The following is a 27,625-nucleotide window of genomic DNA, read 5'->3' on the forward strand; positions in this document are numbered from 1 at the left end:
AAAAGTACGACTGTGTATAGGCACATTATTGTTGAGCCGCAAATGTACGCGATTGCAATGAAGAAGTTAACACGTTTCATAGACGCCAATTCTAAGTAACGAAAAGGATATACCACGGCTACGTATCTCTCGCCTGCCAAAACCAAGAGATGCAATTCAGAAATACAACAACAACACCACAAACTTGATCTAAAAATATAACCAACAGTAGTTTTAGCTGAAATCTCTGAGAAAATAGTCCAACCAAGTCCAAAAACACCGGTCGCCAAATCAACGACGCTTAAACTAAGAAGTATTCGTCTGTTTATGTTTTGATACATCTTGTGCGTTATAGAAATAAATATAACTAGAGAATTTCCGACTAAGATTATAACAAAAACTAAAGTCCTCAAGACAAAAAGCAGCGTGTTGTTGGTAGGCTGATTTTTGGGGCTAACATAGTCGGCGTACGCAGTTTCTATAGTTGCATTATCCATGATATGCTTTTAAAATTACTATCAGATCGACTGGGGTACAAGAAACCACAAGTATGCTTGCTTGAACCACAAATAACGAAGACTAAAAACCCTTTGTATAGTACATTTTAATTATATAAAGCCAAAGCGTCACTGAAAGTGTTTGTTGCATATTCTCACCCATACGCTTACTTAACACATGCGCGATGCAAAAGTAATCGTAGAATACACATTATACATTGTGATAATCGAAATTGATTGTGAAGAACATAAAATAACAAATAAAAAAACCCCACAAGAACATCAACAAGAACAATAATAACAAGAACAAAAAGTATCCACATCACATTAATTTGTATGTGCACTATGTCTATTATGGCAATCAATAACGTGACGTCAGGTCAATAATTAAAGCCAGTAATTTAACTTGACGAAGTCAGATGCAATTGCTCAGGCAAATGTCAGAACTTTAACTTCACGAAAAAGTATTATTTTGGAAGCGGTAATTGATAATGCATGTATTTATAAAAAAAAAAAAACCTGCAAGTTTTTCTAGGGTATCGTGAATTAAGGATGATGAACTTGAGGACCTGATACCGTAAATGAATAAAAATAAAGGAGTGATGCAATTGCACAGGCTAACCACAGCAATTTAACTTGACGAAAAAAACATTATTTTAGAAGTGATGTAATTGATTATGCATGTATTCATAAAAACCTGCAACAATTTTTTTTTCAAGGTCATCGTAAATTAAGGATGATGAATTAGAGGACGTGCTATTGTATACTGTAAATTAATGGAAATACCTGCAAGAATGTTATTTAATTTTTTCAAGAGTAACGTAATTTAAGGATGATGAATTTGAGGCCGGGCGTGCTATTGCAACCGTAAATGAATGGAAATAAAGGAGTGATGCAACTGCACAGGCTAACCCCAGCAATTTAACTTGACGAAAAAAACATTATTTTGGAAGTGATGTAATTGATTATGCATGTATTCATAAAAACCTGCAACAATTTTTTTTTCAAGGTCATCGTAAATTAAGGATGATGAATTTGAGGACGTGCTATTGTATACTGTAAATTAATGGAAATAAAAGATATTTTGGGAGTGATACTCTAATTGATTATGCATGTGTTCATGAAAACCTGCAAGAATGTTATTTAATTTTTTCAAGGGTAACGTAATTTAAGGATGATGAATTTGAGGCCGGGCGTGCTATTGCAACCGTAAATGAATAGAAATAAAGGAGTAATGAAATTGCACAGGCAAACCCGAGCAATTTAACTTGACGAAAAAGCATTATTTTGGAAATGATACTGTAATTGATAATGCATGTATTCATGAAAACCTGCACGAATATTAGGCCTATTTAAAATGTTCAAGGCTATCCTGGGGCGGATGCGGGGGGGGGGGGGGGGGGGGGGGTACAGGCGGTGCGATCGCACCACCCTAAATTGTATTAACAAAAAATGATTGTTGTATTGATATGATTATTGATTTTTTTAGGTATGAGAGTGCAATTTCCGGGCACCCAGGGCGCAGACCATAGTGGCAGTGGACACGTCCCCCGACATATTTAAAGGGGGGGGGGTCGTACCCCTCACTTTTCGTCCGCAATGCAATTTCATAAGTAAAGAAGATAGGCCCTACCTGAAAATTGTTGAAATAAACTGCTTAAATGACCCAGGTTTTAACAAAAGACCGCTGGACAGCAGCACATCTTATTTTATAGCAACATACCGGTATCTCTGCCCACAAACATCTGCATTAGGCCTACCTATAATCCACGACTCGAGTGCGCGTGCCTTATTATAATTTGAGAAGAATGAGAAAAAACGTGCAAAAAAAGATTAGTTGGTGAAGTAGGTAAAGTAAAATAAATACATCAATAATTAAGTTTTATTTTCTATGGTACATCACAGCGAATTATTAGATCGATGATTACGAATTTTACTAAAGTGTGTCCATCCCTGATGAAGTTAGATGCTCCTTGCTTTTCTCGAGCAACTATTTCATTAAACTTGCAAAAATATTTTTCAACGAAAATGTTGAGATTCATTAATTCCGTATGTGCCTGTTTGATCCTGATTTTGCATCGTGGTCACTTGATAATTATGAGATCCCTTGCAATAATATTTTATATTACAATCTTTTAATATTTTAATTTTCCAAATGATATATATTATATCTTTTGTGTTGTTTTCTGTGTGTTGAGTGCTGCGTTGGAGAACCACGATAGTGGCACTTTTGTACTTTTGGTTATCCTGGGTTGTCAGCACTCTTTGTTTTTGTTTCTGTTTTTATTCTCATTTGATTGTAATTTTGATTGTAATTTTAACCCGAAATAAATTTGAATGAATTGAATATTGAACAGGCCCCAAAAATAGGATGCTGAGGTAAGTAGAGATTTTTTTTTTTTTTTTACTGCCACAATATTCAGCGAAGGCTTTGAAATCTATAAAATCAATTAGATAAACATTTAAAGCCCCTAATTGTCATATTTTTCGCCCTTGGACCACTTTTGAAACATTTTGAATGACGCCAGACCACGCTTACTTTGCTAACGCAAACTTATCGAAAGGCAAAAAACTCCTCCGAAATCGGAAGGTTGCACGCGCATGCGCAGAAAGAAAAGCCGCCTGAATAGACTGTAATGGATTGGATGATATGGATGGATGACTAATCGCTCGTTCCGGTTCAACGAACCGTGTGTGCGCGCGATGAGGAATAAACAAACGGTGTATGCGATAAGGAATAAACACTTTCTGAATAAGAATCAGTCATTAAAGTATGGTTTCAGAGAAAATCCACTTGTCTAGAGCTGGAGATGCTATAAGGTAATATAAATGATAGGAATAGGGGTAGGCTAGCACGCCAGTATGAGTTGGGTACCTACAGACAGTACTCACCTTAACTAGGCCTAGGGAGGCCTCCCTATCTAGGCTGTGCCCTGGTCTAGGCCTAGACTTTCATGAGGCTGGCCCAAAAGGCTAGAGTACTAGGCCTAGCCTAAGGAATGTGAATGGATGTAAGCTAGGCCTAGCCTAAATAGAAGTAGTAGGGGACTAGGCCTACGCCTCAATAGGTATCATATCTAAATGCCGGTCCAGACAGTGAGTGACTGTCTGTCTGTGTAAAGTAAAATTGACATGGTGGAAATGGATGGGTAAAATGTAAAGACTTTGGCATCATCCTTAAAAAAAAATGAAAATGAATATTTTTTTCACTGTTATGGCAATAGCTTGGTATAGGCCTAGGCCTGACTGAACGAAAATGAGTTTCAATATTTAAAAGAAAACATACTCTAAAACCTTAAAAATAGAAGCTCATTGGTTTTTTTTTTTTTTTTGGTAAGGACTCTTAACAGAAGGCCTTTTTAAAGATAGACAGGTTCTTTTTGAGATGTCTAGTTTAGTCGTGCTATGGACCTACCAACAAAAATATATTTAAACCTCTTTCTTACAGGAGTCTAGATGTATCTTCGTTTGAAAATGTTGATGTTCTTATCACCGGTGGTGCTGGATTCTTCGGTGTTCATCTTGGCCGTGCTCTTCATTTGATAGGGGCTCATGTCACCCTATTTGACATTAATCTTCCGATTGAAGATTTCAGTCCTGAAATAAAATTAGTTAAGGTAAGGGTGGGCTCACTGCATACTAGACTTGCCACATGTCTCTTATTCTTTATTATTTTTCTCATTCTGGACAGAGCCACTAACAAGAAAGTTAATTTAGAGACAGAATAAGAGTAATCCGAAAAAAGAAGTTAATTTACAGTATGGGATGCCAATGAAATTTGGTATGCCGCACACTAAGTGCAATAAGGAGTGAGTAACCCAAAATTAGGGCCAGGAACCCAAGCTAACTGCATACTGCAAAAATACTATTTGTATCACAAGGTGACAACTTTCAAAACATATGAAAAATTTGTCCCATGTCCCCAATGTTACATTTTTCCACCTTAACCATTGGAGAAAATGTTCATTTTGGTTATAAAAGTATGTTTTAACTATAGTATACAGTATATAATTTCTTATTGGGGAGGGAGGGTGGGCAAGTGGATTATGTTTTAAAAATCATTTCTCTAACAAACTGTTAGTTTGTTGTAGGTTTACTGGCCCAAACCTTTCCATGTTGGCGACTTGACAGTATGCTTTTCTGTTTTGCATTTATAGGGTGACATACGTAATAAGCAACTAGTTGATGAACTGTGTAGAGGGAAGAGTTGTGTCTTCCACATGGCTTCATATGGAATGTCAGGCCCTGAAATGGTAAGTATTATTGAATCTAACCAATGTTACAAGATACGAAATCCAGCAATCAAATTACAAGAATCGAGGGGTGTTTAATAAGTATTAGTGAATTTATGCAGGCTGTGCTATTTTACTGCCATGAACAAAAATTGAAAGATTAGATGTTAAATGTTTGTATGATCTGTTTATTTTTAAGTTGAAGCCTACAGACTTTATTGAAAGCATAAATGTTGGTGGAACAGATAATGTTATCGAAGGTAATTTTATATTTTTGACAAATAGATTCAAGTTTGATTTTTTTTGTATCAATATACAGTTGAAATTACAGTACAAAAAGTTACTAAAGTCATTCTGCTAAGACCATTGCTATAAAACAGTCTTTGCTTAGACCACTTTGAGTATTGAAACGTAAACAAGCACTCCCTGGTAACATAAAATTGAGGCGCTGTTGCGCTTGCTCAGAACTTATTTATTAAAATGAAGGTAAATAAATGTAGACCGGATTTTACAGATTCCGAGAAGCTTGCAGAATATTCGTCATTCGATTCTTAGTCTTTGATGGTCTGGGCCTAGGTCTATAGTACCTGTAATGCCATGATGACAATGATTTAAGACTGTTTTAAGCCTCCTGTGAGATGGCTAACTGGTTAGACCACAACATAGCAATGGTCTATGATCATAGACCAGTAGTGACATCACAATTAAAGCTTTAAGACCGTCTAAAGATGGCTTATAGCAATCTGCTATACATCTGACGTATTAAGCATTTTACAACACCCCCTCAGATCCGCCAATGACATTCCTTGTTTTGGAATATTCTACTTTCAATAATTTGTTGTTCAATGTTAACTGTTCATTCCTTATTTGCCTACAATAGCTTGCTGTCGTCACAATGTCCCACGCCTGGTTTACACTAGCTCTATAGCTGTTGTGTTTGGAGGCAAACCTATTGAAGGTGCTACAGAGGAAACATGTCCTGTGTTACCATTGGAAGAGGTATTACCTATATTTCAATACAATTTTTAGATATTGCATAATTAATAAACAATTTCAACATGACACCAGTCATTTTTTATGGCTAGGAAGCGTAACCAGACTGGACTTGGTCCGGTTCAGAAATTTGTAATGTTCATAGATGACTCGCACCTGGCTTGAAATTGCTCTGAACCTGAACAAAGTAACCAGGTTCATCATGAGTTGACCATGGGTTTACATTTCTACCTTCTCATGGTTGCCTATGGTCAAAAGAACGAATTACAACTAGCAACGCAATAAGTTTTGACAAGTGATGGTTGCTGAGGTACTCATGTGTAATGTGGATGTGAGAGTCACACATATTCAGCTCCCTGGGGAGAATACCATTCCTGATCACATGAAGTTTATGTTCAGAATTTTGAAAAATAGTCTTTAATAGTTAATTTTCTATTGATATTTATTTGTTATATTTGTTTAGTTTACTGATGACTACTCAAGAACAAAATGTATCGCTGAGAAGAATGTTTTAGCAGCTAATGGCAGAAAGACTGAAGGTAAAAATGTAATGATAAATTGTACCAACACTTGAACCATAAGATAAATAATTTATTAAACCTACCATTTGAATAACTATGACAAGAATACTGTACATATAAAACAATCAGCCTCCACTGGGATACTAACCTGAAACTTTTTCATAAACATTTTGTATTGACTTTTTAAGACTACGTAAATACATATTTCTTTAATTAAAAATTCAACGTATTTAAAAAATTATTCATAGTACTGATTGATTTACAGGTGGACATGTACTACACACCTGTGCTTTGAGACCCCCTGGTTTGTATGGAGTGGGGGAGAGGAGGCATTTTCCCAGGGCTGTGGTATGTAATAAAGCATTCTATACAAAGTACAAATAGGTAAATACAATTTCTAAGAAATTGAAATTATAAAATCAACATTAACATTTTCTGTATGTATACTTTTATATGTATATTGTTAATTTGTAATTGTCTGCCAAAATGAATAAATAGAATAAAAATATTTAGATTATTATTTTTCAATTTTTTAGAGTGCAATGGAAGCTGGGCAGCTGTTATTTACAATAGGCGGCTTGGAGGCACTAGTTGAGTTTGTTCATGTTGATAATATTGTGAATGCTCATATACTAGCAGGAGATGCCCTAACGCAGCAAAAGAAACAGCGATCAGTAAGTTAAAACATGCAGCGGCAGATTTAAAGGGGGCCGGGGCCAGGCCGGAAAGTCCAAAAAAAAAAAAAAAAAAGATAAAGAAAGAAAAAGAAAAAAATGATCGCCCAAAAGGTCTCAAAGGTTATTTTTGGGCATCTAGAACACAGAAATTTCGCAAGGGCATGCCCTCCGGACCCCTTAGAGTATTGTTGTTTTAGTGTGCTTCCTATATTATTATTCATACTGAGAATGTTTGTGAAAAAGAAACTGCCCAAGCATGACGACCCAAAATATTGAACCTCTAGCGTCAGGTCAACCAACTCTAATTTCCAAATTTACTTTTTTATTTGCTAGGCAGGTGAAGTTTATTTTATCACTGATGGTGATCCAGTTAACAATTGGGAATTCTTCCGTCCACTTATAGAAGGTCTTGGCTATACATTTCCTAGGATAAATTTACCATTTGTACTTGTGTTTTTAATAGGTAAGTTGGTAAAGATCTGTTCACTAGCTCATGAATTCAGCTCAGTGATTCTATTTTAGTTTATAATTATGGTTAAATTAAAGTAAATGTTCAAATAATTTCCTTTGGTTTCTATTTATGTAGTCAGTATAATTTTAAGAAAACAGGTAACAGAAAGAAATTCATGATCGCAAAAGGGGTCCTATGACACGGTACATGATGAGAAAGGTAAAACCTTTGAAGGTTTTAATTTCTTTCAATACTTCTGGTTGCATGCTTTTTAATTTAATGCAAGTTTTACGGAGCATGGAAGTTTCCCTTAATCTGTTGATTTTTTAATACATTTTCTTCACAATTTTATTTTTTAGTATTGGTACTGGAATGGGTTCATTTTTTGATAAAACCTGTTTATCATTTTCAACCTTTCCTGACCAGGACAGAGGTAATATGTTAGGCCTTATGTTTGTTTTAAACCAGGCAGATGTAGTCCATTTGGGATCAATTAGTAATACTACCATTGGGTGGGCGGGGGAGGAGGGGCAGTGAGGGGCTAGTTAGAGTCAGTGTGGTCTGCACCCACATTTTGACATTTCAATGGCATATTTTGATGTTTTTTTTACACATACTGCTTTTTAGGTAAGACTTTTTCTATACTCTGGTTATTGAATTCGCCGATTGCAAATAATGATAATATAAAATAAAAATGAAATTTTACTTTTGACTAATTAGTACACTTGCCGCCGTAGAAGGAATAGAAATATGAGGGAAAAAAAATGTTTTTCTTAATTTTGATTAAAATAAGATATGTATATTTCTCCCTATTTATATAAATTTAAAGCATTTAACCATCCCATTACTACACTGTTTACATTCAACAATCAAATTTTATTTTCTTTTCTGTCTAGATATTTGAGGCATGTCGTGGCAAAATGGTTAAGTTGTCGCACAGGCCAGTATTGAGTAAATGAGCGATAAAATATGGGAGCTCAAAAAATTGCCTAAAAATCCAAATTTGTTTTTTACTATAGATCAACAGTTTAATGTCTTATTAATCATGTCCCAAAGTATTAGTTCTGGAAGTGGTCAACAAGTTGTTTATATAAAGTTATTTTGATAGCTCATTCTATTAAACAATGTATGCACAAATAACTTTGAAAGGCAATTACTCAAAATCATGTTTATCTTGATTCTAAGAGTACTGTACTTTCACTTTCCAACAATTTAGGCTTGAAATGTTGAATTTCAATGAATGACCCCTCGTTTTAAAGATCACATACTCCAGTATCTGAAAATACAAATAACTTGAATTTCAATTTTTGCTACAACTTAGCCATTTTGCCACAACATGCCTCATTTTAGCAAACTATTTGCTAAATAAGAAAACAAAATTTTATTTTTAGTAAAAAATAAGTATTTTTTAGTAAAAATAAGTTTGCGAAACAAGGTATAAAATAATTCTTGCGTTATGTCACCAATCATTTACTGATTTGTGCATTATTTTTTTTTCAGCTTTACCAAATATCAGTGGCCCACTACTTCAATATAGATAAAGCTTGTAATCACCTAGGTTACAAACCAATGAAGCGCGACATCAAAGACATTGTGCAATATTATGTCAGACATGGTCATCGCCGGAAAGAGTCAAAGTTGTGGAGGTTTATGGTGAATGTATTAATTGGTGCTGCCTTTGCCTGCATTATCATGTCATTCCTTCCAATTGCCATCTAAAATTACAATACAGACCAGGGGTCCAAAGGGGGGATGAAAGTGGCGCCGATCGAGGCAACACTAATCCAGGGGGTCTTGGGAATGCTCCCGCGAAATTTTTGTTTTTTAGACGCCGGAAAATAACCTGTGAGGCCTTTGGACGATCAATTACTGTATTTCCCTTTCTTTTTTCTACTTTGCAAAAGACTGGAAAGAGGAGAAGTTGCCGACAGTTATAACAAAGAGTATGGAACTGAAAAAGGTCCAACTCTTGGGGTTTTGTTGAAATGCAATTCTACTGCGAAAAGTAATATCACGAAATAGAGAGCGTCATTTAAATGAACATAAAAGGTGTTTGTATCGATTGTGTGCAGCATCTATAGAATGCATGTTTGATATTCAAATTCTAATAGGCCGCCCCCCCCCCCTTCATCTCGTGGTAGTATTTTGTTTTTCGTTTCATTGCGCGCATGCAAAATCAAGGCACTCTCTTGCAATTCTATACTCTTTGGTTACAACTAGCAAAATTCTCAGTCATTTATATTTTCCATTTACTGTATTGGGATCAACCATTCAACAAAGCTTCTTAATACTCAATTACCTCTCATGTGAGGCTAGGGAGCCCTTTAGGCAGGAAAGAGTGATCGTTTTAGGCCCTCAATGCTCTATAACCATCTGTAAAGGCTTCCATTTGGGACCCTCTCAAGCCTCTTGTAACCAAGACTATGAGGTTTGGAGAATAGTTTTTAACATGATTAATCCATAGAACTTGCAATTACAAGGTAACCTAACCAATGAACCACAGTGGAATTACATCTCAACAGTATATTATGATATTCACTCTTGCGCTGCATTACAACAAAAACTAAAAAATAATAATAATAAAATCATCAGTACTATAATATTAATCCTGAATGATTAAATATTAAATTTGGTTAAAATATTATCTAAATCTTAGGTTTGGACACCAGTTTCCCAAATGTGAAAACTCTTGGTCTGTCCGAACTACTCCACAGATACACAATGTGATCTGTTGATGCTAATTGCCTTTAAGAACTTGTTTGGTGTATAATTTGGGAGTTTAGTCATTAATACAGGATTGGATAATCTTTTTCTAATATATTTAAATTACAATGTTAGAGTAAACATATATAAGGGTTATATTATTTTATAAGGAAAGTTATATATTTTCTAATTTTAAAATGAATACTTGGATGAATAATAAAGACCAACTGTTGATGTAGTACCTTGATGTTTGTGTTTATTATTTCTCATTTTGAAGAATACAACTATCTGCATACTTGAGAAGCATGCCCATTTGGCAATGGTGTTTCAGGCTGATCTTATCTATTATTTTTTATTTTATCCCCCCAAAACATTTTAGTTTGTTATTTCAACAATAGACAACAATGATCATATTTATATTGCTGCAACATTGCACCAGAGGGAAAATGAAAGATACCATTATGAACTTGAAAACTAACACAAGAACAAAGAAACCCATCTTCACCTCAAATGTGGGGACTGTCTGAAGTATCCAGCGGGGTAGAGCCCATGTTGAGGGTTTGCATGGGCTCTGATTAAAATGATTACAGACACTAAGAGTAAATCAAAATATTGTTTTCCATTGTAACATTATTGATTTAACTTTACTTGATGTTATTTCTTGTCTCGAGGCCCCGCTACAAAGAAACATCTAACTTGCTGCAAGATTGCACTTATAGAAACGATCACATCATCATTATGGATACTGCACCTCACAGACCAAACACATCATCATAGTGGACTGGTGTTATAATACTACATAATTATAAGCAACAGATTAAAAACACAAATTTGTAATAAAGTTGTTATAATCTTCCAAGTATAAAATAAAAGATAAGCATGGTAGTATTAATAAAGGTCTGATTTAAACATCTCTACAACCAAGGTTGTCTTTTATACATATTTTTTGTGTTAATTAGATATCTGCACACAATATATACATACTGAATAGTTATATACTGCTGTATACATACATTAGGCCTATATATATATATACACACACACACACATATATATATATATATATATATGTGTGTGTGTGTGTATCTGATGTTATTTTAATCTGTTCAACCATGAAGCCTCTGTGGTCTAATGGTTATGATGTTCGCCTTGACAGCGAGAGGTCCCAGGTTCGAATCCCGTCGGAGAGACATTTTATTACACAATTTATTTTAATAGGACAACATTCGTTGAGAGCTATGCTCACAATGTATTTACGTCCTATATTCGAACACTATTTACCTTTCTTTGACGATATATTAACAATGTTTACTGGCTATCTTGATATATATATATATATATATATATATATATATATATATATAATTTATGACTAGTGGTAGCATGTTGCTAATCAACACAAAGACATATGACTAGCAGTAGTACATGAAAGCTCTGGATATGTTTGTCTGGCTTTATCAACTTCATATCTCTTGGGATTGTTGATTATTCAGTATTTCGTCTCTTGGTCTGTATACTGGTAATTGTATATCACTGACAGGAGTAAATTATCTGTACAATGTTCAAAATATTGAATGATAAATACATTGCAAACCTGCAATTACTTCTTATAGTATTATCATTTGACCAATAAAAAATAACATATACAATGGACCATTCCAGAATCTCAAACTTAACTGAACAATCAGAACAATATATATATATATATATATATATATCTATATATATATATATATATATATAATTTATGACTAGTGGTAGCATGTTGCTAATCAACACTAAGACATATGACTAGCAGTAGTACATGAAAGCTCTGGATATGTTTGTCTGGCTTTATCAACTTCATATCTCTTGGGATTGTTGATTATTCAGTATTTCGTCTCTTGGTCTGTATACTGGTAATTGTATATCACTGACAGGAGTAAATTATCTGTACAATGTTCAAAATATTGAATGATAAATACATTGCAAACCTGCAATTACTTCTTATAGTATTATCATTTGACCAATAAAAAATAACATATACAATGGACCATTCCAGAATCTCAAACTTAACTGAACAATCAGAACAATACTAGTGATATGTGCACTTCATAAAAGCATGTGTTTACATACATTTAACAGTGTCATTTTGCTGCGAAAAAAAACCAAAAACATGCAAGGCTTTCTCATTTTCCACTAAATGAACGAAAAGATTTGAGATACACATTTTTCGCATTACCAATGAAGGGTCGGCGTGCTATTTGTACACATACGTTCATTCATCCGACTGTGCGGTCATTTACGTGATTAAATCTTTTCCCGAGCTCCGAGTGGCTGAGCATTATTTTCGCTTGAAGTACGCGAACTACCACAAGCAAAAAAGTGAACAACCTGAGCATCAAAATTAAGCTGTGTACACTTGCGGTCAAGTGCTTTCACTTCACGCAAATAAAATCGCCTAGTGGAAAACCGGCAATTCCAATTGGAGCTTTATTATACATCCCTCTTAACAAAAAAACATCCATAGTTCTGTATATTTGCTCTGCTGTGAGTTGTTTCATGTCATATTCTATATTAAAGTTGAGATGGTGGGGGCGCTTTTCAAGTTACACTAACTTCATCTACAAACTTGGCCCAGATATAATACCAGTTCTACAATACATCTATACCATAAATTATACAATCTTAAACCACACAAAAATGAAGTGGTATTTTAATTACTACACCCTAAATATATATCCCCATACAAAATTAAGTAAACATCAGCATCAATAATGCAAAAGCTCTATTTAAAGCTAAATTTGAAATAAGATTAAAAATGGATGGAGGAAAGCTGCTATTTGGTGATCAGGGTGCTTGTCATCCAACCCAAGTTCCTGGGTTCAGATCCTTGAATGATATTTACACCACAAGTAAAAGTAACTGCTTACACCTCACATTAAGACTATTAAGCATCTTATACTTCATTTTGTTAATTTAATAATAATTTATAGGGCACCAATTCCAATCCTTGATCAAAGGAGCAACACATTATAAAAGTAAATAATTACAACAAAAAAAATATTCTTAGCTTACCCCGGAGTAGAAAGATATATAAAGAAAATTATTAATATTCACATAAATCTCATGCATATTCATGATCTGAAGTTAATATACATGTATAATCGTTTTTCCCAACTGAATTTTACTAATTTATTATTTTCTGGGTAAAATTTTAGCAGGCAAAAAAATGTTTGGTATCATAAATTGTGAACAAATCTGGAATGTGCTATGCAGCTAAACGCAGTGGAATAAAAATGAAATTTTCACTTTTAATAATAATATTTTACTTTGTTTAGTTCTTGTTTTAAGTTTTTGCCTATGTGGATTGTCAACAGAGGAAAGCATATACCTATGTTCTTTCAGAACAAATGACAATAAGATTATGATGATAATAAAAAGGTGATGGTTGTGATAATGATGCTCAGATGATGATGAGAACAATGGTGATGATGACAATACTGATGATGACAATGATTGTGAAATGACAGTGAAGATACAGATGACAATAAACCAACTAACATCCATTAATTTACATTGTTTACAATTCATTCAAACTTTTAAGATTCATTGATTGGACAGAATAAAATAAAAAATAAAATAAAATCTGTCTTGAATATATTCTCTCTGTGTTGGCTGTTGATTTCTTGTTATGATGGGAACTTATCCACCTCACCAACATCTACAACTGTTTTACCATCCATTGTGTACTGTAACTTGAACTTTAATCTGATCTTCTCCTACAGAAAATTAATACAAAATAATAATGATTAAATATTAATACCAAAAGTTACAATATTACTACTGATCAAAAAGCATAATATAACAACATAATATAAAATATATATTAGTTTTAAGATCAGCTAACTCATTGACAACCTTTGACCCACGTGGCTAAAATAAATAAATGAATCAAAATGTAATCATTCCCTTACCTTCTGAGGATTGGCTACCAGCATGACTTGTGTAATTGCACTAGGGGGTAAAATGGGGTTATGCACTGGTAGGTCCGTGGCTGACGGGGGCTGGAGCTTAATACGCATTGTCTGAAAAAAAAACCCATTAAATCAATAAAGAAAAAAAAAAGGTCATTTGTGGAATATTTTTGGTTTAAAACCCAAACAAGCGGAGTTCGCCAACATGTTACAATCTCAATACTTTTGGGTAAAAGTTATCTTCACCTATGTCATTCCCCAACCTTTGAAGTGGTCCTAGGAACTGGCTTCTTTGTTTCAGGACCAAATCTTGAATGTTGTTTTGTTTACTTTCTTTTCGTTTCTTTACTGGCCTAACCAATAGTACAAATAATGGAAATATACACATAAACAGGATAAGGTAAATAAGTAGAGGCAGTAAAGCATAACAAAGTTAAATCTCTCATTGAAGAAGAAATTCCACACACAAACAAAAAAATAAACCATCAGCATAATGGGTTGTCTATATCAATAAGTACTTATATTCTAACCTTTGGAACTGCAGCCTGGAAAACAACCCCCTTGATTGGGGATGTGTTGGTGCTCATTGTGGATACCACAAGCACTTGTATATCTGGTCTTGGACTATCCTTGGCAAAATGGAACACCGTCTTAACATTGTTCTTCTCGTATACAGTTAATGGTGGAGTCACCCCTGATATAAAATAAAAACAAATCAGTATTTAAATAAATTAACAGAGATGTTGTAGGTGTGGTTGGCGCATCAGTTGTGGCTTGGACTCCCAACATTGAGGTCGAGGGTTTCAAAACTCTCGCTGTGCAAGTCGCGTGTGTCCTTGGGCAAGGCACTTCATCTGTGGTTGTCTCTCTCCACCCAGGAGTAAAAGTGGGTACCTGGTAGGTTCAAACACAACCATGCGCTGATTACAGCTGCAACATTATGGGGCATGAGTGTTGTGTTCCATGTACTTGATCCAGTGACCAGGGGTAATAATGTAAAGCGCATAGAGGTTAGTCTACAATATGTGCTATAAAAGTCAACAATTATTATTATTATTATTATTATAGGTGTGTCTACAACATGTGTACTTTTAGACCTACTCCCTTGGTTAAAGCTCTGTCTATACTATCACATTCTGTGTGACAAAAATTTGTGTGATGTGCCCATATATAATAATAATAATAATAATAATAATAATGATAATAATCATAGTTCATTATTAGATAGCACGAGTAAGCAAGCTCTCAATACATAGTACATAAAAAACAGAATAAGGATATCATGAGCATGATGATGTCATGTTAACTACTGCCTTGTAATATCATCCTTGGATCCAAAAAAAAAAATAAAAAGTAAAAAATTGTATCAATTGTTTACATCAGTGATTTGCTACAATGAACATTTTTGAGACAACTTATACCTGGTTGAATCGAATCCAAAGGAACAAAGATATCAGCAAGAGACAGGACAGTGGCAGCTACCCCCGATGGTTTACTCTGCATCATCGTCTGCTTCGGTGCTTGTGACAATGACTGCGCTGGCTGCAGTAGGCTAGGCCCTGTGGTTGATATCGGCTGTGTTGGCAGCTGAGACATTGGCTGTGGTGAAGTGATTTGAGGTGATGGGAGGCTTGGACCAGTTGAAAGTAATAATGAGTCCACATCTGAGGAACTGGAGCTATTCATGATAATAGAAGTTAAATAAATCATTATATAAAAGATTCTTTTTAAAATTTATTTATTCGGTATAAAAACTTCACATCAATCCAAAAGGCCAACCTGTTAGTAACAAACATGAAAATACTACAACAAAAGTCACAGAAAAGCACAAATTACAAAAACACTACATTTATATGAACATTATCATCTTACTGACAAATTCAAAATACTAGTTATTATTATTTACAAATCATGTTATCATTAATAATATTAATCATTAATTATTATTATTATTATTGATTATTATTAATTACTACTACTATTAGTACAAAACAAACAGGCATCCTAAATTTTATGTTATTCATATTAAATCTATATTTTGTTATTCATAACTAGCACCAGATAGAGGGGCAATTATTACTAAAGTAATCAAATACAGCACACAGATAATATGTCATTTAGTGCTTTTAATATGTGCACTATATTAAGTATTAAGATTTTTGTTACGAGTATAATATTCAGCTACATATGAAGGTCTGTGACCTGCCTGAATATGGTCATGATGACATCACATCATGAGATCATATATGAGGCTTGTCATCCCAAAAAAAGCATGAGTTCTCTACACTATACAATAGTGCAACATTCTTATGCTTATTACTCAATTTAACAATTGGCGTCAGTACGCTGGTACTGGAATGGTCAGCCTCATATTGGCACATCATGACTATATATGGGCATACGATAGTTTTTTGTCAAAGAAAATTTGATAATATGGACCAGGCTCTGCATTTACTCATAATTGACGGTTGACATGCTACACAAACTTACTTTGTTCTTGATACTTGCGCTGTGGTTACTGCTGCATTCTGACCAACCATCATGCTTTTACCAAGTGATTCCAATTCAGCAAAGGCCTTGGATGATAGTGCCGGCGGTGGCTTCTCTGCCTTGGATTTCTCTACTGGTGGGTTATTGAATACGGATGTAGAGCCTGATAGTAGTGAGCCGGTGATCTGAGTTGAAGAATTCATTGGATGTGCCATAGAGGGCGCTGTTTGATGCCTTATCATAGATGGATGTACCATGTTGACACTGGGTTGGTTATACCCACTCTGTGAAAATGAATTTCAATTATGGATAAAATACTATAACACAAAAATCATACTACTCTTTTTTCGCTTTACATTTGGGCAAGTCTGGGCAAGTCAAGTGGCTGAACGATACATACTCTACACCTGCAATGTGAAATGGGATCTGAACCTTGACCTGAATATTGAGAATCTACACCAAACTTATGTACCATCATTTTAAGCCAGGTTTTTAAAATTTACACATATGAAATTGTAACTAATGGACTTACAGCCTGCTGAACTGGTGGAAATGTGGCAAAATTTGAAGTAGTAGAAGGAGTGATGCCAGTTCCTAAAATAGCATCTAGTTGCATTGCAGCAGCAGATTGAGTTGTTACAGGAACTGTTCCTACTCCCCCACCAACTCCAAGACCTAAAAAAAAGAAGTATAGTTAAATCAAATAAAAAATACCTGCTTTGTTCATTTTTCTACATGGATATTATATGGGACGCATGCTAATATATAATGTTGATGCGATGTACTAGGGGACGATTTCTAGATAACACCTTGTGTAACTTTTTGTCTTGTGTGATTCAAGTATTAGATTTGGTAAGTGTTATATCAAAGCCAATAATTATTTATAAAATAATTATTCACAGAAAAGAAATGCTCACCTAGTGAAGAAAGCTGTTGCTCAAGCAAAGCATCCGAAGTTGGTTGTCTAACAGAATTCTGATTAGGGGCAATTCCAGACACCACTGCACCAGAGCCTGATACATATGAACTATTCAAGACTGTCAAATCATTTGAAGCTGCTGGAGTAGAGTCTAGTCCATCTAGATCAATCAATGATGAACTGTCACCACCTATTAAGGAACAGAATCATGACAGAATTTAATTAAACATTTAATTAAGAATATGACTGATGAAATAATTCATTTGAAATCAAAATCAGCTCTGCTGGAGAAAGTATTGTGTAATTCTAGTTAAATGTGAAATAATATTCTTCAAAAACTAAGAGAAAATGATAAAAACAAAAACTACATTCACATATATAAAATAGTAATACAGTAGTAGTATTACAGTTAATTATATATTATTCTGTATTTGGAAACAACATTTTCACAACAGTGGCACTTGTATGTAATGGTGCATCCAAAGAAAAACAAAACCAAGTACTGTAAATTAAAACTTAACACATCAAACTTATAAAAAATAACTTAACAGAATATAACTAAAAAAAAAAAATAATATAAAAAAAAAACACATTTTGTAAACATCTCTGCCTTCACCCTACAGCCCATGTATTGAGACTCAAAAATTTTAGACTGCATCCCCGACTCACCCTAAACCCAGTATCCCAATTGATAATTCAAAAAATTCTACATGAACAAAAGTAGGAAAGAATGAAATTAACTATAAAAGTGCAAGATTATTACCTTGACCTCGTTGATGTGCATCCCCTACCCCATGCACGCTACTACTGTCAGAGCTTTCCGCTACGATCACTTCACCGATCTTTGCACGATATAATTCCATCACTTTTGTTAATTTATCATTTGCTTCCAAAATTTCACCTGTAAAAAATATTAAGGAATTTAAAATAGATATTTTGTGTTTTAAATTATACTGTATTAATTCAAGACCAAATACAGTAAATTGTGGAGTTTAATATCAGCATGGTGCTACTTCGCGCACCTCTTTATGGCGGCTGGGTAGTCACGGACGACACCCATACGCAATTCAGCATAATGACGCTGCGAGTTATGGGTTATTCTCCTACCTTTATAAATTGCATTAACTAAGAGGAATGGAAGCATAGAATGACTTTAAAAAAAAATCACATTTCTTTACTATACTTATTATCTTACCTATTCCATCTTCTTTATCATCTGTAGAACTTGCAAGCCGAAATAAATTAGGCCTCATTTTCTCACATGATATATACAATTCCTAAGAAAAAAAGTATGTTTATAAATTATGAATAGAATCAATTAACATATACTGTACAGTTAAACTTGCCTAAAGTCAACTTTACCTAACTCGAATAGTTTCCGAGTCGATCATATTTTACATGCAAAATAGTTGTGTATTTCTTTAATTAACGAAACTACACTTACACTAGACACGATAAGGACACGACGACACGATAAAAATGCGCTCAGTGTTGAAGAATATAAATAACGCGATGATATGTCATTGTGTCGTTATCGTGTCTATGTAGCTTTACACTATTCGTATTCGTATATGTAAAACTTGAATACTACCTTCATAAGCTCCTTCTCCTGTGGACTAGTGACTTCTGGAGTGTAGTGTTCCAACATCTCTGACAGTAGTTTCACATTATTTGTACACTTTTCAATCTCATTCAATCGGTGACTGACCTTCTCAACCGTCTTTTCATGATCTTTCACCATGTTCTTAATGAGCCGATTGGCTGCCTGCAAATCCTCTGGATGTTTACTCTTCAACAGACGAGCAAGCAGCTGAAACGTATCAGAACAAATTATTGAGCAGTTGCATGAGAGGTTCTTTCTCCTTATAATGAAGACCCCAGTTCAAACCTAGCCAGCAAATGGGTTTTAAAAGGAGTCTGATTACTTGGCTCTTGTTTGCTATGTTCTCGCTAACAGTTAGCAGGATCCGTATACTGCTAACCATTAGCTGCCGTGCGTCCATACGAGAAAATCCCGATCCGGATACCAAAAATATGATGATCGAATCATTGGCCAATAAGAAACTGGAAATTGTAAATGCTTACGTGTGATTGGTTGATGATAGAAACACACTCAACTTGCTAACCGATAGCGCTTGCTAACCGTTAACGGCATCCGGATACTGCTAACGGTTAGCGCTAACCGATCGGGCGTTCTCATGCAGGTGCTAATGGTTAGTGCTAACGGTTAGCTCCCGATCTGGGTGCTAGGGCTCTTGTGAGAACCAGGCTATAATAACCCTCATATTGAGAGTTAGGTGGGTTAAAGACAATGTTTGCATCTGTATGTGTTCGTTATGCAGTAAAGTTGGGTGGTTCATCAGATTCATGCACTAACCAATCAATCAATCAATCTATTACTCATCAACCAATCAATCAATCAATCTGTCAGCCATTGAAACAATCCATCCATCAATCAATCAATCAATCAATTCTAATAGCTTAAAACCTCTTCCCACCTTTGACTTATCCTCATCTTCAAAAACAGCTTGCTTAGGCCTTGGTGGTCCAACATCTAGAGGTATTTTGTCCATGTATGTTGGATCTTCCTTCACTAATCCTTGCTTCTTCAGCATATCGTAGGCTTCTTTAATTTTCGGTTGGTCTGGAATGCCCTTTGACCATGAATATATCAATTCAATGATCCTCTTCTTTACACTGTCCTTTGTTTTACCTCCTAGATACTATTCACAAATATAATAATATAATATAATAATAATAATAATAATAACAATAATAATAATAATAATAATAATAATAATAATAATAATATAATAATAATTAAAAACTCCCTCCAAATCAAGATGACCTTTAGGGCATGAAAATTTGGGGTGATCTCGGGGTTTGGTCTCCAATTAGAGGGTTAGTTATGTATTTTAAGATTGAAAATTGTATTTTGGTTCTTTGGAAAAGTAGTCTTGAATTAGAGGGGGAAGGGTCTCGGAATTAGAGGGGTTTGGAATTATAGGGTGCACTGTAATTAAAATCTACAGTAGTACTGTATGTGGGAGAAAATAAAATGGTGACATTATGAAGTTATATCGATTAAACTTACCTTTGGGGATATAAGTCGAATAAGCTCATTGAGAAATCTGAATTTACCAATCTCACGATGGAAGAACTCGCCACAGTTTTTTACACAAGCTTCAGTAGTTGCGAGGGCTTGCAGAGACTCTCTTTCCTGCGGTGACTGAATCTTGTGGCTGAGAAGCTGAGCTGCAACTTGAGGTCTGGGGGTTGGAGAGGGTGTGAGGAAGGACACAAAATATAATTTCTAATAAAATTGAAATCTTATTATGTGAAATATACTAAAACATTCATGCACTGTTATTATTTTGAAGACCTGACTGTAATTAGCATAAAATGTGACAGTATTGTATACATTATAGTACAGAAGATGTATACTCATATTTTTTATATATAAGTTGATTCCAGTAAAAAGACCCATCATATTTTAAAGCGAGAATATGAATATATTAAAAAGTCAATTTTCATTTTTTGGCCACTAATGCTGGTTTTTAGTATGGCAAGCCTCATATGTTGTACAGTAGGTTGTATGTCACAAATTAGCAATGTTCAATAAGGGTCATATATTTGACTAGTACAGTGCAAAGAAAGCTGCAGCCTGTTGCAAGTAAATAATTAACAGATACAACCAACAAGTTTTGGTAATTTATGATATACTGCCACACAAAAAAGGGAAAAAACTTAACAATGATTAGTAAAACCACTTTTAATTGGTCACAGATCAAATTTAAAAATTAGCTTTTAATGATTTACAGACGGTTTACTAGAATAATTGATTAGCTGGCAAAAATACAAGACCTGTTAACATTTTTCAGATGATTGACTGATAGTATATGAAAATTACAGACAAAATATCAGATAATTTTTTGACCACTAAGTTTTTTATTTTCTCCACATGTTAACTTGTTACTTTGTCCAGGTTTGATGGGAATATGTGACTGTGACATATTTCATTAATTGATGACAAATTTTTGTTTTTGTAAAGCTAAAATGGAAACGGAGTACTTACTCAGAACGTTTCGATCACTATCAGAAATCTTTATCAACTGACAGCTAGGTGTTACTTAGCTTGGTCATGACGTCATCTGTTGATGAAGTCGTACGCCTTCTCCGGATGTAGGTCGAAGGTTGATGAAGATCTCAAATAGGGATCGAAACGTTCTGAGTAAGTACTCCATTTCCACGTTGGCTTTATAAAAACGAAAATTTGTCATCTATACAATTATTCAAGCTAAATGAAATTCTTTCAATATTTCATTCAGCGGTTAAACACTTACCCTTCATGTTCTTTGTTAACACGATCGCAAAATGCCATGATGTACTCCCAATCATCATCTCTATTTGTTGGATTTGTTGCTTTATCTGCAAAAATAAAAAAAAAGTAATGATGCATTTGATCATGATGTTATTAGTATATCTGATGGACTAATCTTTTTCACAACTAGAAAATTACCACAAATTTTAATATACAGCAAGGCAATTCAACAAAAGGACGCACAATCTTGGGACATCAAAGGTTATAACTCTGGCATCGACATTCTAGGCGCACGTACGTCCCTACACGCTGTACGTCACAAAAACCAGCCATAATTAAACGTCAGCGTACCCATGCGCGTGTTAGTTGCCATGATACAGTAATCGTACAATGTGCAGTGATTACAAAGGCCTAATAATGATATTTTGCAATAACATTAGACTGAAATTATATTTTTTATTTCAACATTAATTTTACCGATGTATTGTCGTTCATGAGACTCATTTCGCAGAAAAAAAAAAAATTTTCCGTATCTACTCAAATGTTCGTTTTGTGCACCTTATTGTCCAACATTGTCAAAATGATATTTAAATCTATAAAAGAATATATATTTAATATGTCTATAACTCATTAAGCATTGTCATTATTATGTCCTTATTTGAAAGTCATCATATCGTTATTCTCATAAGTTATATTATACCCAGGCCTAGGAATTCCTAGGCCTAGGCTACTGTCTGTAAATGCAGTGTGGAACTGGCCACGACGACGCTTACGGACGGGCGGATGGGCTCAATCCCGACTCAACGATCACAACCTAGGCTAGACTTTCAAACTAGGCGTAGGCCTAGCCTAAAACCTAGAAACTAACCATCAATTATCAAATCAAGGAATCATATGGAGACGTATATTTGTAACAAAAATCCGTAATTATAAATGCACTTACTTAATAATGTCTCCAGTGTTTCCCCATCTTCCGTAAAACCTGCCATGTTGATCCCGAGTTCTAATGTCAAAGTTCAATTTTTATTGTATTATTATAGATGGCGTGCTTCTTTAATTTGGTTTTTCTTTTTAATAATCAGGAAATAAAATCCTCAGTGTATTGTCGTTTTTTCGGAAATTGTTTACCTTATCTGTTATCTGTTTTATCGTGGTAATTTACGTCATGGTGCTAAAATAGCTAGTAGTTCATAGCATTGTGATTAGTATGTTGATTCGACCATCATAGACCACCTAATTCGATAAAAGAAGCTACTGTGTCGGTTGAACAATTATAAGGTTGATAATATTCAAGCCTAAATTGTCCAATTGTAATACATTACACAGGTATCATTATTTGGTCCAGATTTTTTCAGGTTTGTTGAATTACATTTACAGTAAAGTATTTCATTTGAGGCGCTGACTAAGCTACAATATTGTATCATCTGCTTCCGTAGACAGTGTCAGTCTGGGCAGGGAGTTGCTCCCTGGTCTGGGGGTCCCAGGAGAGTGACAGGTGTAAATGTGGAAGATTTTCCTCCATTTCGGCATTTTTAGGTTTTTAATATTTTATGTATATAGGTGTAGGCCTGCTATCTAGGCTAAATAATTTGGTTAGTCGCGGTAACACTGGAGGTAAAAAGAAATACCCCCACCTTCACCAACATTACAAACAAGAAGCAGCTTTTAGCTCAGGTGATCCAGGTGCTGTCTCTTATACACATCTAGATGTGTATAAGAGACAGGGACTAATCTTTTACGGGGGAGGGGGGGCAGTACAACAGTTCAGAATAGAAAATTAAGTAGCACATAGCATTATATGCATTGAAATTTACTGGCAACAATCCCTACTGGATCCCTACTGGATTTTTGATTGCGCACCGTCAGTGGCGTATCTAGAAGTCTTGAATGGTGGGGTGGGGCACGAAGGTGAAGTTGGCCGGGGCCTCGATGATCAGTTGAGGGGCGCTAATTCAAGATATCAAATACATACAAAATAATATATATGAATAAATAAGAGTGAACAGGAGATGAGAACACAAACAATATAATGTTTTTAAACAAATAGAGAACTAAAAATACACATATTCTACAGTAGAGTATGGCTTTAAACATCAGGGCAGATCCAGAGATGTCCGAAAGTGGGACCGATCAAGATAACACCATCCTTGGGGGTGTTATCTTGAAATTTGTGTTTTCTAGACGACTGAAAATAACCTCTGAGCGATCATTTTTTTCTTCTTTTTTTTTAACTTTCTAAAATGGGTGGGGGGGGGGGTGGTGGCGATCCGCCCCCTCCCCAATCCGCCCCTGAACATGGACTCAAAGAAAGAAAAATGCTGTACACAGATAATTTAGTTTTAAAATGGGGAAATCTTGATGATAACAAAGAAATATTACATTAGAAATAGTTCGAGAAAGAAGGGCGATGATAATATTATAAGGGAAAGACACAAGAAACAGATTGAACAATGAGGGGAAACTTTGTTTATATTGATTAAAAGGGGTACTCAGATGAACTCCCGATTCTGGGAGACTAGTAAGATCGTGTCCCACTGAATTATATTGATCCGTGTTTTATTTTCAGTACTTCCTTTTGAACGTTGGTCACTGTATTACCAAAAGGTGCTGCATCACATTCGTGTGCGGTGGCTTTTTGAATTTCTGGCCGAAATGGTCACGAGAATGACCATGGAATAAGTCTTGGGATGTTCACTCCTCTTTATTTTGATACTGATAGATAGAAACAAAGTAAGTTATACATCTTATAGTAATAACAAAATAAAAAGAAATGTAAAATTATTCACATTACAGGCAAACTGAAGGTGACAACATGAGTTGTTCAACGGAATTTAATCGGATCAAAGCTGGTATGTTTAGCCTACCATTATCCATCAACCAACAATTCTTTGATAGAGATCATGCAAACACGGCCATCAGACAACATGAGACCTATCTGAAAGAGAACAAAGACCGCCCACATCGATTTGCCATTCGTAATTTTCTTGCTGTCTTTCATTTTAGACTAGGCAATATATTTAAGGCATGTGAATACTTAAAAGGAACTATAAAGGAAGACGAATCAAATATAAATGCCATATCAGATCTAGCCTACGTTTATCAAAAGCTGTACAAGCATACAGAAGCCGAAACATTACTAGCCAAACTTAAATGTCTCACAGAACTGCAAAAGAATGTGGATAATTCAGAACGAGAATTGCTGAAAAGCAGGTGTATTGCCGAAGCAGGATACATGTATGCAAATGATCTAAATAAGGGCACGGTTTCCACTGAAAAACACAACCTAGCACGTAATAAGTATACAGAAGCAATAAGGTTATCAGTTGGCATCGTTGGCGAAAAAGAACTCCAAGATTGGAAGTTTTATCGAGGACTACTTTCCAGAAGCATTTATAATATACATCTGGATTTTGACGCCGGCATCCACAAAAACGTTAAGGAATTGTATGATGAGGCCAGGGACGACCTCAAGAGCAACCTGACCGCCGACAGTATTCATCGACAAGCGGATGCCAATAGCCTTATAGGAGATTTGATGGCAAAACGGTGTTCCCGTGGCATGTGTCCCCGTGACAAGAAAGAAAATGGTAAGTTTAAGAAATGCCAATGCCGCAAGAATGTAAATGATTTTTATAAGACAGCTCTTCGTATAGATCCCAAGAACATCCGCACATATGTTCGATATGGTCGCGAGTTAGCACACTCCCGTGATTTTGAAAATGCCTTACTTAGATTCAATCAGGCAATAGTGTTGGATCCGTCATCTACAAATTGGTTTGCTTATAGTTCAAGAGCCGGTGTGTATATTACCAAATACAATCAAAGGAAAGATATTGGTTATTTGCTTCTTGCTGAAGCTGATCTACTTAAAAGCATTATGGGAAACCCATCTCCAATTGATTTTGGAAGACTGGGGCACGTTTATCATATGTTGGGATCGAACCCTGCAAATAAATCAAGTGCAATCGCCGATGGTGAAGGAGGTCAGAATGATGTGGATGGTGGCAAACAGTATCTTCTCAAGGCACTGCACTACTTTATGAATGCAACAGAAATAAAGGATGGTAATCTGCGATCTGATATTCACTTTAAAAGAGGAAAGTGTTTACTTGATATGAATGAACAACGTGGTGCTATCGAAAGCTTTAAAAAAGCTCTGGAATGTGAGCAGACAAACTGCAAGACACTGAAAAACATTGGAAGCTTGATACTTTCATTGTTTGATATGTATAAAATGGCTGAAAGAGAAAATGGCAAAGAAATTCTTGCAGAATTGTGTTTTTGGTGGCGTCAAGGTTTTCAGAACAAGCCTGTCGATGACTTTGTCAATAACAAGAAAAATGTGGATAGAATGGTAGAACTTATGAAAGCACTGCTTGAAAACCAGGAGTCGGATCAAGAAACATTTGTTATAAAATCTCTGAAAGTTATTCTGAACGAAAATAAACACAAAAAAGAAAGCGTAAATAAACTGTGGTCTCAATACACACAAGATGAAGGTCTCAATGGAAACAGTGCCACTGTGAGTGGGGATTTAACTCCGGAGAAGAAAGCATCACAAAACGATGGATGTCGATTTTTTCTCCAACATAATGGGAGAGGAAGTGCCCAGGGCGGACAGTCATTTTCAAACGATACCACTTCTGCTGCTACAACTACTGCTGCTGATATTGCACCTGATGCTACAACCATAGCAGTCCAAGCTGGTTTTGATGGTGATGTTGCTACAACCACATCAGTTACTAACACCGGTGCTATTGTTCCTGTATCTTATGATTATAATAATTCTATAAAGGCTGCTGCTGGTACTAGACTTACCGACATTTCCACTACCACCCCATGCAAGAAATCTCTTAAACGGTCGGAATCACGAACACTATTAACAATCGGTAGAGGGGGTATCTGCATCTCGCCATTTGAAGAACATCCTTCAAAATATGAGTTATCAACAGAGCTGAAACGATGTACCATCGCTGATGTTGTACTTTATATTTGTGAACAGCTTGATGTGTATGACTCTGAAGGGCCTCGTTCCACCATGCCTCACTCACCATCTACAAGTAAAAGTGGATTTGACTACGATTTCTTTGTTGTGTTCTCCAAAAAACAAAAGGAATGGGTATATTATACGTTACTTGCTCGACTGGAGCAAACATACAGATTCAAAGGATGTATACCCGACAGAGATTTTACCCCAGGAGTGACAGTTTGTCAAAACATCGAGAATTCTGTTAAGACATCTGCATGCACATTGGTTGTGATTGACAAAGAGTTCTGTCAAGACCACGAGCTGCGTCACAGATTGACATACGCGTACTACACCAATGCGCGACTAAAAAAACTCTTGATACCAATATTGAAAGAGCATCCATGTGAAGTTCCAATGGAAATATGCAACATAACACCACTGATTGCGACATCAACAATAAATTTATCAAAATTAGCAAGAGATATTGAGATAGCAAGTTTGGAAGATAGACACGCTGTAGATATATGTAACAAATAGATATTTCGGTGTTCGGTCATTTAATTACAATATGAGTAGATTTCCTGTAAAAACTGTAACGGTACTGGGTTTGGTCTACAGGAGTTCGTGCTCGAAAAGGTCATTCTATTTTTAGGAGAAACCTTTTGATGAAAAAAGTGTACCTTTTTAGCAAGGTTTGTTTGGAGGGAACTAACTCCGGCTATATAAAATTGATCAGAAGATTGAAAACTCTTATTATTATTAATTCAAAAAATGTCTGCAGTAAATTATATTACATATACAAAAAATAATGATGCAATACTACACAGAGTTTCTGCACACATAATATGTATTATTAATCACCGTTCCTTAATGTGAATTTCACTGCGTTTGTATATATAAGTAACTTTGTAGATACT

The 27,625-nt window shown here is 35.1% G+C and overlaps 3 protein-coding genes across 3 annotated transcripts; 2 read left to right on the plus strand and 1 right to left on the minus strand.

Annotated features, from left to right (window-relative positions):
- The first annotated feature begins 3,139 nt into the window (after window positions 1-3,139).
- On the plus strand, window positions 3,140-10,300 carry LOC117117697 (short-chain dehydrogenase/reductase family 42E member 1-like). The gene is made up of 11 exons (XM_033262093.1): window positions 3,140-3,296; window positions 3,925-4,093; window positions 4,634-4,729; window positions 4,908-4,968; window positions 5,589-5,707; window positions 6,165-6,240; window positions 6,488-6,570; window positions 6,759-6,896; window positions 7,233-7,362; window positions 7,710-7,783; window positions 8,851-10,300. Exons 1-11 carry the CDS (start codon window positions 3,250-3,252, stop codon window positions 9,067-9,069), a joined length of 1,212 nt encoding a protein of 403 aa, XP_033117984.1. The 5' UTR covers window positions 3,140-3,249; the 3' UTR covers window positions 9,070-10,300.
- A 2,211-nt stretch (window positions 10,301-12,511) lies between these two features.
- LOC117117689 (ADP-ribosylation factor-binding protein GGA1-like) lies at window positions 12,512-22,798 on the minus strand. Its single transcript, XM_033262079.1, has 14 exons — window positions 22,683-22,798; window positions 21,762-21,846; window positions 20,513-20,687; window positions 19,917-20,141; window positions 19,010-19,228; window positions 18,614-18,695; window positions 18,182-18,319; window positions 17,417-17,608; window positions 17,032-17,174; window positions 16,500-16,783; window positions 15,431-15,687; window positions 14,540-14,703; window positions 14,010-14,120; window positions 12,512-13,814 (listed from the first exon to the last, which is right to left on the minus strand). Exons 1-14 carry the CDS (start codon window positions 22,726-22,728, stop codon window positions 13,725-13,727), a joined length of 2,211 nt encoding a protein of 736 aa, XP_033117970.1. The 5' UTR covers window positions 22,729-22,798; the 3' UTR covers window positions 12,512-13,724.
- Window positions 22,799-22,832: 34 nt separating this feature from the next.
- LOC117117705 lies at window positions 22,833-27,625 on the plus strand. The gene is made up of 2 exons (XM_033262102.1): window positions 22,833-23,094; window positions 24,533-27,625. Exon 2 carries the CDS (start codon window positions 24,552-24,554, stop codon window positions 27,243-27,245), a length of 2,694 nt encoding a protein of 897 aa, XP_033117993.1. The 5' UTR covers window positions 22,833-23,094; window positions 24,533-24,551; the 3' UTR covers window positions 27,246-27,625.

Source organism: Anneissia japonica, unplaced genomic scaffold (genome assembly GCF_011630105.1).
Source record: "Anneissia japonica isolate Jap-2015-1 unplaced genomic scaffold, ASM1163010v1 scaffold108273_len470852_cov203, whole genome shotgun sequence".
Taxonomy (NCBI): domain Eukaryota; kingdom Metazoa; phylum Echinodermata; class Crinoidea; order Comatulida; family Comatulidae; genus Anneissia; species Anneissia japonica.

Excerpts from the sequence above, each read along its gene's own strand:
- LOC117117697 (XM_033262093.1), top strand. The coding sequence starts at position 3,250 with ATGGTTTCAGAGAAAATCCACTTGTCTAGAGCTGGAGATGCTATAAG. Across the intron at positions 3,297-3,924 it reads AGAGCTGGAGATGCTATAAG|GAGTCTAGATGTATCTTCGT; the intron begins GTAATATAAATG and ends TCTTTCTTACAG. Across the intron at positions 4,094-4,633 it reads CTGAAATAAAATTAGTTAAG|GGTGACATACGTAATAAGCA; the intron begins GTAAGGGTGGGC and ends TTGCATTTATAG.
- LOC117117689 (XM_033262079.1), bottom strand. The coding sequence starts at position 22,728 with ATGGCAGGTTTTACGGAAGATGGGGAAACACTGGAGACATTATTAA. Across the intron at positions 15,688-16,499 it reads GCGCAAGTATCAAGAACAAA|CTCCAGTTCCTCAGATGTGG; the intron begins GTAAGTTTGTGT and ends TATCATGAATAG. Across the intron at positions 13,815-14,009 it reads TGGTAGCCAATCCTCAGAAG|GAGAAGATCAGATTAAAGTT; the intron begins GTAAGGGAATGA and ends AATTTTCTGTAG.
- LOC117117705 (XM_033262102.1), top strand. The coding sequence starts at position 24,552 with ATGAGTTGTTCAACGGAATTTAATCGGATCAAAGCTGGTATGTTTAGC.